Raw genomic sequence first — 16,178 nt, 5'->3', positions numbered from 1 at the left:
CTCAGTGGCTTTGTGGTTTATCTTTTATAATAATATTCATAAAAATCAAGGGCAGAAGAGAGTTGAGGATTACAAGTAAGATCTAACTGACTTCTCTCAGTCTCCCTCATCCCATGTTTTCCAATGCATTCTCAATTCCTAGAGAATTGAGAAAAGCATATTCTAAAAGAGAAACTAAAAAAAGAGAGAGAGAGAGACTAAGACTTGATTTTCCTTAAATGTAAAGAAATAGAATTTCTTTAATCAAAGTCATGGTAGCAGGGTTTCATTACCTAAAAACTTTCAATACAGAGAAAAAATAGCCCCTAGTATTTTATTTAGAGAATTTTTCAAATTTAATGTTTGAGGGTATCACATTTCCAGAAATTCTTAATAAAGTTACTTTTTTTAAAAGAGTTAAAAGCGATTTCCATCATCTGAAAATCAAAAAGAATTCTTAAACTTAAGATTTCTCTGTAGCCCAAATAACAAAATTGAATATTTAAAATATTTTAAAAGATTTAATCCAGTAGCTTCACTTAAGCTTAAACTTCTTAACTAGCAAAGCACACGAAAACTCTACAACCTGAATTTCTCTACCTCAACTTGAGCTTAATTAAGTGACTGGTTTAGGAAAATATTCACATCAAAAATTTTACCTTTCCTCCAGACTGCTTTTTAGCACTTTCAAATAACTCATCAATGTGAGAGGTAAAAGACATAAAGTCAGGAATGACAAACTTTCTTCTAAAGGCTTGTGTCAACAAAACGATGTTGCTCTGAACACATCTGTGGAATGTAAGGAAAAAATTAACTTACTGGGTACCTTTCAAATATTAGTAGTTGGTAATAAAGATATTAATTAGGAGAATATTTAAACAATTGAGAAATTTGTCATTTTATATAACAAACTAAAATCTATAAATTATACTTTCTATATTATTTTCTTTCCTTCAAGCAGTCTTTCATGAAGTTGCTTGTAGGCTGTTGAGCAAGTTTAAGAAATAAATTAGATTGCCTAAAAATTGTGTCAAAGATTAAAAACCAGAGTGTTCCACCAGGTTAAATATCAAGAGCATCTAAAGACAAGTTTCTTAAGCCCACCACGGTGAGGCATTCAGCATGACATTTCGTTAACAAAAACTGGACTTTAATATGTCACAGTTGAGAGCCTGTTTATTGATCCATTAAGTAACTACAGACATATATCCTTAGTTCCTATATAATTATTAGTAATATTTCACAAAAACTAAACTTTTTATATCTTAACATATTTTCTCTAAATTAGTGTGAAAAATCTGTATTTCCAAGCTAACAAATAGAGATAAAATCAACTTTATTTAGTCAGATTAGAATAAAATACTTGTAACAATAATGTATAATTTTAAATAAAATTATATATAAAGTAGTACAGTAATTAAGTTTACTTATATGAATCACCAAAAATATGAAATCACATTATTCTATTCACTATAAGATATGTAATACACTATGGAACAAAAGGTCTCATTGTCAAAAACTATTTAAAAAGATATGGTAAACCATGTGGATGGGAAAGCATGAAATCTAATGATTTGAACCAATATTCTGCTTTGTTCTAAAGGATTTAAGCCAGAAAATCAGTATACTAATGTAACCTTAAAGAAGAGCTTTTTAAATAGGTTACAGTGAACCACCTTCTAAGCTCATCTTCCTAAGAGTCTCAGTAATTTGGTAAGAGAAAGTTAAGCCACTAACTACAAGAAGTTATATAACTTGATTCCTCACAGGTAAATGATGTGATACTATATTAGCTTCTTTGGGAAGAGAAAAAAAAACATCCAAAATGGCATTCTTCATAAAAAGTAAGCTTCAAATACTCTTCATCTGTTCAACCATGAGAACATCAACATTTTGATAAAGAGGATTTCCTTACTTTACAGATAAAAAAACTACCTGCAAGTAAATAACTTGCTTTAACTATAAAAACAGAAATGAAGAACTAGACACTCAGTATTTCTTTTTTAGTTTTTATATCTCAGTATTTTAATTACAATTGTTCCAAATGAAATATCAAATTAAAATTAAAAGTCCGATTTCACTTTTAACTATTAATAAAAAATTCAGAGATTATACTCACTTGGTCAGTATAAAATTAAAATACTGATTTAAAATAATATAGGTTATTTCCAATGACAAAGATGTACCTCAATCACAACATGAAAAAATTATAGTCCTAATTTCAATTATTAATAGACATAGAAATAATTGACATCCCAGAGATAAGATATTTACTTCAATATCAATAATTCAATGAATTGTTTTCTCATAATTTCAAAGTTAATCTAAAAATTAAATATGCCAATGATTTAATATTTAATGTTTTAAACAGCAATTTAATTTGCACATATGAAAGTTGTAAGAAATTTATACTAAAGAACACATTTCTCAGTAGGAAAAAGTTAAGACAATTCCTGATGTTAAAGCACTGTATCTGTATCAAACTTAAATCCTAATTTTTCAAGAAGTTATACATGGAAAAATATAAGGACTACTAAGCAAACTTAAATTATTAACCTACTACTAACTATTTAACTATTTAAAATTAATCAGCACTTTTAAAAGGAAGCTTTATAATTAACAAAACTCTATAGTCAGTGAAACTGGTTTGTCATTGTTTTTCCCTCTATCAGAAGGTGCTAGTAAAGGTGTGGATCTGACTTCACTGGTGAATTACTGTGCAAAACACAAACAATCTTACCACACAAGAAAGTGTTTACTGCAAACTGATGAAAATTACATGTAGTAAATGTTTTCATTGGGAGCTATTTGAATACACGTCATGAATGGAACTAGAAAATTAGAAGTCCTAAATAAAAATGAATTCTGAGAAGGAAGGGCTCAGACTTTTCAGCAAGTCACAGCTTTCTCATGCTTTGGCTTGCTCATCTGTAAACTGGGAATAATCATCTTTCTTCTTAAATGTTTATGATTAACAACTATAATGCACATGTTTTAGAAAGTATCTCCTAATTTTCATCAGTAAAATAACATAATGGAGATGAAGTGTTTTTAAAAAAAAATCAATATACAGATACAAAGACTACAATTCATTTTCCTCTAAAACTGAAAAGACCAAAAAATCATGATCACACATAAAAATAGATCTAATATCTGTATAGTTAAAAATGCATAAATAAATAAGGCATTCATTTTCAACACAATTATCTACTTCTATCAGTTTAAAGGATTATTGGCATTAAAAACAATTAATTATCTAGATGGGTACAGGCAGTCTCCAACTTTCAAACAGATTATGCTCCAAATAGTATGCTTAGAATTCACTTTCCCTTAAAAAAAAATCCTATGTAATCATTGTTGCTCAGATTACCCTCAAAGGCTAAATATATTAACCAACAATATTTTCTGGTAAAATTATCAACACACTGACTTCAACCAAACCTATCCACCTTTATAAATTATTTCCCTGAGAAAATGAATTCACTGTAATATCTCCTTCCCATCAGCATGGAGAAGAGTTAGTTTATTTAAGTAACATTAAACTAGAAAACTTCTTATTTTGAAAAAGAAAAAAGAAAAGAAAGAAAGAACCTCTCTGGAGCAATCACCTTTCTAGGTGACCTCAAAAGGTTAATAGTCAGAGGTTTGAATTCATTCGAGAGATGAGAAGAGAAATCGTTATGCCTATACATGGAGACTTTTCCACTGCCTGCTTACATAAAACACCAAGCATTTGTCAAGCTAGGAACTGCCTATATTACAATCATCAATTTTTTTAAGAAATTGGATTAGTATTTAAAAATATGGTAATTGCTGTTCTTTTATATAATTATAGACAGAAAATAATACGACTATGCTTCCTCGCTTCATAATCAGTATACTTAGTTTACTTTTAATTTCATATTTAAACATAGCAACATGTTTATAAAGCACAAAAAATTTTAAGCAGACTAAAAATGTATAAAATACTGCTTTCATTTAAAATTCCAAAGCAGTTCCTTATACCTATTATCAACAGATCTACCTACTACCTCTTGACAATTTCACTCTCAGGTACGCTAAAATAACTGTTCAGAAGGCACCATAATCAAGAGTACTTTGCTCGGAGAGTTCATGAACACTAAAAATAATCCTTATTGCAAAGGCACAGCTAACAAATTATTTCCTCCCCTCCACAAAGAAACATATTTCGAAGATTCAAAAATCTTAACACTAATTCTAACATGAACCTAAAACTTATACTTTATAAGGTCAGCTGAGTTAACAGAATCAAGAACCTTGTGGTAAAAAGACAAGAATCCAAAACTGTCAGCAGTGCTTCACAGCATGCCAGGAAACTCTGAAGGACTTCAGTTAAACAAATACCTTCAAATGACTTAATACCTAGGATATTTCCAAGAGACATCTAGGACAAATCACCAAGTCCCCAAAAGAAAATAAAACTAAACAAAAATACATACATACATAAAAATGAGTTTTCAAGGTAGATGCTAGAATTCTTTGTATCTCAACTTACCCTATCATCTAGAAAAAGCCAATGTGTTTACAGTTTTATACTGGTTTTTACCTAACTTTTATTAATTTAAAATAACATTCACCTCTTTGGGATCCATTATAAACATGCTATCTTTTAAACCATTAAGAAATCAGACAAGTAGGAAGACATTAATGAAGATAAATACTAAACAAAGAGGCAAATACATGAAAATCAAAATAAGCTCATTCAACCAAATCAAGGTATTAATCTCTAAAGCATCATTAGTTTTTAAATATTTTCAGGGAAATAAAAGCAGTCAAAAGCCCATGTATCAATATGTCTGAAGAGAAAAGAGAAGCAGACAATGGAGATACGTAAATCTAAGGAACACATGCTGTCTGAAGCCTTCTCATTTTATGATGTCATCTAAATCACCTTGTAGGAAAGAAACAGAGACCATACTGAAAAAGCCTGTAAGACATGCAGAAGAACTGGAGATCAGTTTGTGACAAGCCAGAGTGTGCTCTGTTCAAACTAAATGCGATCTCCATATACTGTAAATTGGAAACATCTATGCCTACATTTCCTTAGAGTAGTTTCAAAGAAAGTCTACTCATACCCCTGTGCATCATAGAACCTTATGTGCACCACCTTTGTCAAACAACTGATATTTATAAATACCCCCTTTTTTCCAGTTACACAAGAAGCACTGGCATTCAAAGATGCAGTTTTGTTTTAAAAGAAAAATCACCATATAGCATAGCAAATCACCATTAAAGGTTTGGCAGAATTTTTTACTTTTTAAAAAGATCTTTGTCTAGCATGACACCATCTGATGTTGTTTGAAGAGTTAATCTTAACATATCCATACACTCTTTCAACCTGGGATCAGACGTTCGCAATCCTGTAGATTTGAGTGCCTGTTTTTAAAAAAATAAGAGTTTGTAAATACATAGTGCAAATAATGTATATGCTTATTCCAACTACAAGTTTTTATTCCTGTATATAAAAATTTCTACCCAGAACCTGAATATGTATATGGGCATTTTAGTGTCACTATTACCCACTTCCTGGACAAGTTTCTCATTGTTTCTTTCATTTTCTTTCACTGATTACCTTGAAATGAGCATGATGAAAATTTGAAGACATAATAAGAGAAACAGTGTCAGTCAGGATCTACATGTCAAATGAGCTTTAAGACTACAATTCGATATTACTGCATTATTGATTCAATATTACTGATTTTTAAAAAGTGTAACACAGAAGAATATAAAAACTTACTGTAATAAATTTATGAACGGGTATTTTCTCTTGTCCTTCTGCAATTGTATAGAACAGCAAATCTTCCAAGCTAGGTAACAGACCCTGTTTTATTTTACTAAAGGGAAAAAAGAAAACAAAATTAATCCTTGTGCAAACATTTTAATGGATTTTAGGTATATCCATTATTAAATAATTACTGAATCACACTATAGCTAAGCTGATCTACTCATCAAGACTACTGCCATGATAAATGCTAATTTACCAAACTCAAACTAGTTATTACTGAAATCACACTGAAAAAGTAGAAAATGACTTATTAATGAATATAGATTTTTTTAAATCCCAGGTTTTAAAATCTTGATTACCATTTCTAGTGCTACTAATACCTAGTCATCTGTTACGGTGATACCCTCCAGTACAGCCTAATACAACACCCAACTCTAATTATAGAGCTCAGCAAATGTTCGGGTAAGAGTCAATACTTTGCTCTGTTTTTTAAAAATATGATGACTATATTTATATATTATTAAAATGTTAACCTGATTATAAAACCTGGGGGAGAAAGCAATTACATACTGGACAATAAAGGTACTAGTTCTGAATCCTAGCTATAATACTTACTAGCTGAGTCACCCTGGATAAATTAAAGAACCTTTCCATGGTTCAGTTTCCTCATGTGAGGCGAGATAATAGTGCCTACCTCACAGGGTTGTTTATTGTGAGGATCAGTTGACTGGAAACATTCAATGCATTTAGAATGATGACTGGCAGAGAGTAAATACTCAATAGATGGTAATTATAGTTAATATTTCTAAAGTGATCTAGGCTTACGTATGCAGACAAAATGCCACAAATCATAAAGGAGACTGTTAGAATACAATTTTTTTACTATAAAAAATACATTAAAATCTTAATTAACTAATAAACTAGTATAAGATACCATAATTAACCAAACATTTAAACAAGAAAGGAATTTTTTCCTATCCACTAAAAAGCTTTCAAGTAAACTATAATGAAATTATAATCTTTTTTTAGCTCTGAAACTATAATTAACACATTTCCATATTCTGAACATCAATGACTGTATTACAGTGATGCAAGGATTATAGATCTAAGATAAAACAGATCTCTTCCCCATCTATTAAAATGTGAGAGAGAAAATACACACATGTATGGCACGCTGTATAAAATATTCTGGAAAAGACTTTATCTATATTTCAAGAAAGCAATAGAGAAAATTAAAGAAAAGGGAAGGATACAGAATACTCATTTTCTTAATTTTAGAACTTAATTGAGAACAACTCTGGACTAGCCATAGGTATAATGGCAAGTTTCACAGGGAAACTGTATACATAACTTCTGTTAAAATAGACTGTCACAATTGCTTCTATACTGTTAAAAAGAGCTTTTCTAGTATCTAAATACTTCCTGAATTACCCAAAGATTATTTAATAGTTCCATACTTCAGTAAGACCATATGTACTTAATATTTCCTAATATAATTACCTCCCTATTATTCGTGGCCCATATATTTCCATCTTAAAACACAACAGAATATAAACTTGGCTCACAGAACATGAACAGTTATACAAACACATATCAAATTTCTCCTAAAAGAAACATTAAGTTGATATTAGTATCATTTAAACTGGCTTTCAAAGCTGTTAGACCAACTTTTAGGTTTTAAAATCAACCTTAAAATTTATCAATTTCATGCCAAAGTTTTAAAAAATACAGAGGATTACCATAGTTTAATGGCATATCCTGGAATTATAAACTTCTATGTATATAATGAAACAGGAGTTCAGATACTGGAGACAGGAGACAGGGAAACAGGAGTTCAGACACTGCACGGTGGCAAAAATGGATTTAGAACCCATTTCTCCAAATCCAGAGCCCAAATTATTCATTACTACAGTATACTGGCTCTCAAACTTACTAGCTAGTTATTATTTTCACAAAGTAGAATTTTTCTAGGACTTACCCTGATCCAAAACCATTAACAGCATTCAACAATACTGACGACTTAATTATTTAAAGAAAAACTGAGCTAGCCATCAAAACAGCAGTGGAAAATAACAGACCAATTTTTTACAGAAAATGGTTTGTCAAATAAACTTCAGATAGTGATAGTTTGTCACTTTAAAAAACTGCAGAATAAGCTTTCTATATATTTACACTAGTAAATGGTATTTGCTTTGCCTCAAAGCTAAGCAAATGATATAAAATATACACTTCTTTAGCTTATGGTACAGAGCACAAAAAAATTTAAATGACCATATTATTGTCACAGCTAGCAAAAAAAGGTAAATATTTACTTGCTTTTGGATGAGACTAATTTTTATCCATAAAAAGGAGATTTAAGTCATCTCTAAAAAATGTGCTTACAAAATAAATAGGTCAAAATTGATACCTATCTCAGCATTTAAAAAAAAGTTCACACTCTGATTTGAGAATGAGTTAGCATCAACTCTCTGGTAAACAAATAAATGACAAGATTCTCCCCAAACTTCAAAAGAGGAAGAAATTACTCCAAAGATCTTTCTTGATGTTACCCCCTTTTCTCTCTCCAAATTTAATTAATACGACTTTGTGACAACATTTCGCAGTAATGTGTTTTGCTATTAAAATTCAAAAGCTAAGGGGCGCCTGGGTGGCTCCGTTGTTAAGCGTCTGCCTTTGGCTCAGGTCATGATCCTGGGGTCCTGGGATGGAGCCCCACACTGGGCTCCCTACTTGGCGGGAAGTCTGCTTCTCCTTCTCCCTCTGGTGCTCCCCTGCTCTGTTCCCTCTCTCGCTGTGTCTCTATCAAATAAATAAATAAAATCTTAAAAAAAAAAAAATTCAAAAGCTAAAAGCTAAAGTTTTAAGCATATAGTAACTAGAAAATCCTTCAGGCGTACTCAAGTTTTAATGGCAAAAAAACACAGGTTATAGGATACTTTCAAATCACCACATTAGCCACCAGTGATGAACCTGAGTGAGCCATCCAGATTTCCTATGGAAAAATATAAAATAGTTATGACACTCAACAACTAAAATAAGATATACATAGAAAATCAGTAAATCCAAAGAAAAATCCCGTTTCATACCTTTTTATTCTTTACCTTCTATTTCCGCTTACTTCCTAATGTCTGCCCTCAAGATCCTTTCACTCTCATTTTGTGCCTTCATCTATCTACCCATTCCTTCCTCTACTTTGTATCCTTACAAAATACTTGCCTAGAACATAAAAATCATTACTTAAGAAGATGAAAAAGAAAAATACCATGTATTTAACTGGCATCTATGACATGTACAGCATTATGTTAGTTGTTGCTTACAGTCTAAATTGAAAATAGAAGACTCACATCATGAGGAATTCTAGTAAGACTATGGGATCCACTCTGAAAAATTACTTCACTGTGGACTAATAACGTAAAGCATCTTTAGAAGACACAGAATTTCAGCTGGACTTGAAAGATGGTAGGAGTTGAAAACATGGCAACAGAAAGCGATTTCCAGGGAAGAAAATAGAACCACCAAAGCAATGACGGTAAACATTCATTAGGTGTTTATAAGGAACACCAGTGACAGCCTAAGATATATGAAAGTGCCCATTTCTCCTTATGAGCTGTGAAAATACTTAATTTTCAGTGTTGAGAGAGATCTATATAAATAATAAATGAGACTACCTCTCCAAAATGTAATATGGAGTTTAAATTCAGGGTGAATTTCTGCAACATGAAAAGAGATACTGTCTTTGTTTATTGATCAATCAAATCAGTTACCAATACCAAAGGACAATTTAAGCTCCTCAGTCTGGTATTCAGTTCTCCATATTTGGCTTTGTACTATCTATTCCTAAACTTATCATTTTAATTAATTAGACTCACCAACCTGCAAATAAATCCTGCTACTGTGCCTTTAATTTTTTTTATCTATATAAGCCTTCTGTTTATAACCTTCCTTTTCCTAATCCTTTAAGGCATCAATGATCTTTTCAATCATTTGAGAGGGCTTTCCCTAACCAGATATTCTATACTCTTTTTAGCATGCACTGGGCCACATCACTGAGTTTTGTACTTCTCTAATACAGCCTATGTATGCTAAGCATTGGGGATATAAAGATGAATAAAGTAAAGATGCTCTATAGGATAGCAAAGACTACAGCCATGGGGCAAGTACTAGGATAGAAGGGTAAGAAAAGTATTGGCAAGTACAAAGTAAGCATTCAGTTTTGCCTTGATGGGTGGGGGAAATCAAGTAAATATAATTTGTAATTAGAAACAATACTGTAAACTCTCCGTCATCAGTTCAAAATTTTATTAATTAAAAAACTCTAGAATCAAATGAAAGGAGGAAAATGAAAGCAAGCCTTTACTAAGGACAGCAAAATGAGAAGAAAAAAATGGAAATCAACTATATTGTCCTATTTTGTTAAATAACATTTTATGTTATCTGACTTCTCTAAACTATAAACCTTCAAGACTGGCTTATTACCTTCTTTATGGGGTGTGTGTGTGTGTAGACGTCAACTCCATGTACCTCAAATGCATTGTATAGTATGGTAAACCTATCAGATAATTAGAAACTTTTTTCCCCAACTAGATTTAAAATAATAATAATAGTAATAAAGGTCCAGGGCACCTGCGTGGCTCAGTCGTTAGTCATCTGCCTTCGGCTGGGGTCATGATCCCAGGGTCCTGGGATCAAGCCCCACAACACCCCACATCGTGCGAGAACACAAAAGAATGCTTTGGTATTTTTACTTACGTCATCATTTTAAAACAATGATCTTTAAAAAGAAACTGAAGTTGTTTTTAAATCAGTCTATCATTCTGAATTTCAAGTAACCTGATAGATAGTAATAGTTGTCCATCAACACCAGCAAATTAGATTAAACCAGTTGAGACTCACAGACATGGAGAAGAGTAGTGGTTCCCAGAGGGGAGATGGGTTGGGAAGTGGGGGCCAAAATAGGTGAAAGGGATCAAAAGGTACAAACTTTCAACAAAATAAATAAGCTATGAGGATGTAACTTACAGCATGGGGAACACCTTCAATAATAATGTATCCACTCTGTATGGTGACAGATGGTAACGAGACTTACTGTGATCAATTCCCAATTCATGAATATGTGGAATCCCTATGTTGTACACATGGAACCCATACAATGGTATGTCGATTATACTTCAATACAATATGGTATGTCGATTATACTTCAATAAAAATTAATTTACTAAATAAACCTATGGGGTTAAGAATTGAACTGATGAGGGACTGACCACATATCCTAAGTCTGACAGTCTGACAAGTGACAAATTCTGCTTATTCTCCAAATCATTTTGCCCCAAGGCTAATTATTGGTGGAATTTAAAAACAAAATCTTACATATTTTAAGGCTTTACTGTTAAGAAATGATCTCCTACTATCTTAAAACCCTATGTGCTAAAGTAAGGTTTACAGATAAAGACTCTGATCTCAGAGCCCAGCACCATGTCTAATGTCACACAGTTCTTAAGTGGCTGGACCAGAATTAGTCGTGGAAAGCTGGTCTTTGGTTTCTAGTCCTGGATATTTCCCGGTATACCACACCAACTACGCTCAGTTATTAGCTCTCCATTTTAGAAGGAACACCTGGAGCTCACTCAGAAAAATGAAAGATAAGACTCCTTACACACTGAAGAATTTCTAACCAAAATGTTAACGGGAATTACCTATGTTAGATAACTAAACTGTTGTTCAACCTTGTTAAAACTGTATCCTGTACAAAGTGAGGATCAGACTGTATTAAATTAGGGCTGCTGTTCTGATTAGACTTTTCTGAAAATTACCAAGAGAATGCCAGAGTGAGAAGCACCAAAGCCATAAATCTTTATGTGAGAAGTGGCCAGGCTCTCCATACAGTTGATGGCAATTTGTCCACATGTACAACTTTAGAAGTCTAACCCGGGGGGCAGTCTGCTGGTCTCTGAGAGGAGGACCAGGACCTGGGCAGGTCAAGTCCCTAATACTCAACTCTGTTATTCCTTCCAAGCATCTATTCCCTCAGTATCCTTTAATAAATCACTCCAGTTGTAAAAATACAGATATTATGTGAACTGTTATTGAAAGCACTTTAATACCATTCTAGAAAGATGTCTTTGAAATAATTAAAATATGTAAATAGAAGTTAATGTAAGGCAGACTTCAGAGATACCAAAAAAAAAAAAAAAAAAAAAACACCCCAGCTCTGAAATGGAAGGTGCAATATTCTAAGGGAATTAACTTCAGTCAAGGAACTATTCAAGCAGAGATAAGTAACAATTTTCAGAGAGTATAAAAGAGGAAAAAAACATCAGCTGGGGGAGATGGTTTGTTTTCTTTCTCTCTTATTTTTTTAAGATTTTATTTTTTATTTATTCATTTGGGGGGGAAGGAGGGACAAGGAGAGGGAGAAAAAGGCTCCCCACTTAAGAGGGATCTCAGAACCCTGGGATTATGACCCCAGTTAGCCAAAGGCAGATGCTTAAATGACTGAGCCACCCAGGTGCACCAGGATATGGGTTTTTAAGGTCTCTTCCAATCCTGTACCTAAAAAAGTAATCAATTCAGTACAGTATTTTATTAATCTACTAGCAGATGAAAAAAACAAATTAAGTCCTAATACTGCAGGAACTTTAGTCATTTCGTTAGGCTATTTTATGTGGCCAACTTAGAAAATATGTAAAATGAGGTGGAGTTAAATGTTTTTAAAGTCACTTCCAATTCTAATTCTCAGTTTTTAAGCGGCTAAAATAGATGTCCTCCTAAATTCCTACACTAAAGACTATAAGCTTTACTCACTCAGAAGATACACACACACAGCATCTATATTCACACATTTTATACAAAAAGTCTAATTATTTGAATGCTTTTTAAAAAGCACTTATGTCACTGAACTATAAACTTAAAAATGGTTAAGATAAAAGATTTTACGTTACGTGTACTTTACTGGAATTTTTTTTTAATAGTTAAAGCAAATTAGGCATGGAAGGTGAGAGTAAGAGGAAAAGAGGCAAGTGGAGACATGAAGAATAGGAACAAGATACAGCAACTGAGGATACAAAAATCCACAAAGGAACAAATCATTCAAAGTACAACTAGTCAGAATATGAGAATATACGTTACACAACTAAATACAGTTTAATGTTGGAGCCACCAGCAGCAAACTATAGCAGCACCCCCTGTTTTTGTACATAAAGTTTTATTGCAAGACAGTCATGCCTATTCATTTACCTGATGTCCTTGACAGCTTTGCTAATAACCGCTAATTTGAATAGTATTAACATAGACCAGATAGTATGCAAAGCCAAAAGTACATACTACTTGGCCCTTCTGAGAAAAAGTTTGCCAACACGTGCCTGAGAGCATCACTACAGCAATGCTCCCTTATGGTAAACTCTAAGTTGGAACAAGAAATATTAAACTTTATTCGTTATAACTTTTTACTGTAGCAAAAAACATTCAACATTTTCTAAGGAGACCTACACCGAGAATAGTTTAGGAATAAAAAAGCTTGATGTTTGCAAATAGTGAACACAATTGGATAATGCTGATAAGAGCTGTACAAAGCTGTACAAAGACTCACAATGTTTTTTTAACTTTTTAATGTAATGTAGGTACTTCCTGTTATATGTACCAGAAACAGGATATTAGGTTAGCAGACTAAGACAGCAAAGTAGAGATTTACAATTTTAAAATTTAACAGATGTGGTTCTTCTAGTTATAGAAGTTATAGATGTAGATGACCTTTGAACAACATGGGCTTGAGCTACGTGGGTCCACTTATATGTAGATTTTTCCAATAAATACAGTACAGTACTGCAAATGCATTTTCTTTTCCTTATGATTTTAATAACATTCTTTTCTCTTGCTTACTTTATTATAAGAATATAGCACATGATATATTAATTGACTGTTCATGTTATTAGTAAGGCTTCCAGTCAACAGTAGGCTATTAGTAGTAACATTTTTGGGGAAGTCAGGAGATTTTTGACTGTGAGGGGAGGCTGGCACCCCTAATCTCTACATTATTCAAGGGCTAACTATAATCATAATGAGAAATCTTAGTAACTCTAGAGAGGCAGGAAAAACAATGCCCATTTTCACAAACTACAACTGCTGATATCATTTCAGTTTATTCTCCTCAGACACATTTTCTAAGCTTTCTTTTCTTTCTTTTTCTTTTTCTTTTTTTTTTTTTTTTTAAGCTTAAGGATCACTTAAGAGCATACTGCACAGTAAATTTTGTATTTTAACTTCAGGCTTACCATTGTCTTATACCCCCGCCCCCAAAGTATGTGTACACATCTTAAATGACTGAATAAGAAACTTTCATATGGATGTAGCATCATTTACTTAACCATTCCACTAATGTTAAACATAAGTTTTTCTCCATTCTTCTCTAGTATGCATAATACTGTGCCAGAAGTATTAGTGAATAAATCTTTCTACAACTCAGCCCAGGTGCCTAAAAATGTATGAATATATTTAAAGTTTCATAGTTTAAGAACTGTTCTTAAAAAGTCTGCATTCCTAAGAACTCTCACCAAGAATCTTAGGTGCCCATGTCACTCAGAATACCCTCATGAAAGTAACAATTTAAACACCTTTTTTAGGGGCACATGGGTGGCTCAGTTGGTTAAGTATATGTCTTTGGCTCAGGTCATGATCCCAGGGTGCTGGGATCAAGCCCAGCATCAGGCTCTCTGCTCAGCGGGGCGGCTGCTTCTCCGGCTCCCTCAGCTCCACCCCAGCTTATGTGCACGCGTGCTCTCTCTCTCTCTCTCAAATAAATGAAATCTTTTTTAGGGGCACCTGTGTGCACACTTTTAAGTGTTTCAGCTTTTGGTTTCTGCTCAGGTCCTGATGTCAAGGTCATTAGATGGAGCCCCATGAGGAGCCACGTTGGAATGCGCACTCGGCGCAGAATCTGCTTGAGACTCTATCTTCCCCTCCTTCTGCCCCTCCCCTCTAAAATAAATAAATGTTAAAAAATCTTTAGAAGTCTGTAATGGAAATTAGGAGGCAAAAATATATATGCAAATCCTGAAAGTTATCAACTTACTGTCCATTATGTAATATCAATAGTTCCACGTTAAATTATTGCTTTCGCTACAAATATTTCTTTAGAACTCACTAAGCAATGTTACACACCAACCAGAGAATACTTCCCAAAGGAAACCAAGACAACACATTAACATACTCATACCACATTGTAGGTGGCCAGAAAAATTACCAAGTACAATAATTAGTTGCATGCACCCTGTCTCATAACCAAAGCAGTTTTACACCTGAGCAGATCCAAGGATAAAATCTTAGTGTCTACCTAAAAGCTATTTAACTCACTTAGAGATATCAACAATTAATAACTATTTTTACAAATATATCTGTTCACTCAGCTTCCTTAAGCATTCCTCTTACTAGCAAATGACTTAAAAGGTGAAAAGGCCAACAGGCAACTCCTTGATTTATACAGGATTTAAAGACCGAGCTCCTCAAAGAATGCAAAACCTACAATCAGACTTTCAGTTTTTCTTCACTTCATAATCACAAGGAAATAATATATCTTTTTGCTTATTTCAAGTAACTTTTTGAAACTCAAACTCACAAATGTATTCAACAAAGTTCTCTTCAAAATGACATTTAGCTTCTTCAGATTAAAATAGTACCCGTCCTACCTGTTACTTTTCCCTACCTACTGCTTCAAAAAAAACCTGAATTCAATTTGGTAGTCATTTCCTGAGTTAGTTGATTTTGAGTAGGCAGACTTCTTTGTCAACAGTAAAGCCTAAAAAGAGGCTAAAACTCAAAGACACTAAAGTTCAAGATCTAACTCACGCTCTTTCAGTGAACTTCATCTAAAAATTAATAAGCAGCATGTAATTTGTTAATTATAGATCACCACAGATATATTCATGACTAAATAGATGTATGTGGTTTAATATAAACATTAGACAGCAAATAATGTTATAATATATGTTACAACTGGCCATTAAAAGTAAACTAAAACTCACTGATAACTGTAATTTAAAAAAAAATTTTAATAGAGGAAACCACAAATAAAATCAGAGGGGTTCACTGAAAGCTCCCAATTAAATATAATTTCAATCTCAATTTTAATGAATTATATATATGTTCACTTTTACAAATGAAAAGCAAACACATTATTAAAGGATGACAGAATTTGTCACCTATTTCAGAGAGGTTCTTTCACTTTGAAATGATCTATATCTGCCAAATACTGTCTCAACTTCATTATCAGTACCGTGTATAGACCCAATTCAATGTTTGCTGAAATGCCTAGGCATTTAATCTTACTCGGAGATTTAATTCTTATAGCATATGATTCAATGATACTTTGACCCTCACTTTCCATTTAATAAATATTAACTACCAAAATAAGTCACACAATCTGAAGCTAGGGTGCTGTGGGGGAAGAGAGGCCATGGGAGCC

The 16,178-nt window shown here is 32.9% G+C and overlaps 1 protein-coding gene across 4 annotated transcripts in view; it reads right to left on the bottom strand.

Annotated features, from left to right (window-relative positions):
- Positions 1-16,178, bottom strand: part of GLS (glutaminase) — a 79,794-nt gene that overhangs the window by 59,033 nt on the left and 4,583 nt on the right. For all 4 annotated transcript variants that reach the window (XM_032354212.1, XM_032354213.1, XM_032354214.1 and 1 more), the window contains exons 2-4: positions 5,738-5,834; positions 5,255-5,376; positions 639-768 (exon numbers count right to left, since the gene is read on the bottom strand). In XM_032354212.1, the coding sequence (XP_032210103.1) occupies positions 639-768; positions 5,255-5,376; positions 5,738-5,834 (349 nt within the window). The remainder of the gene's footprint in view (positions 1-638; positions 769-5,254; positions 5,377-5,737; positions 5,835-16,178) is intronic.

The sequence above is a fragment of the Mustela erminea genome, chromosome 8 (assembly GCF_009829155.1).
Source record: "Mustela erminea isolate mMusErm1 chromosome 8, mMusErm1.Pri, whole genome shotgun sequence".
Lineage (NCBI taxonomy): Eukaryota > Metazoa > Chordata > Mammalia > Carnivora > Mustelidae > Mustela > Mustela erminea.
Note: the sequence above shows the minus strand (reverse complement) of the source record. Positions and strands in the feature narration are given on the sequence as shown.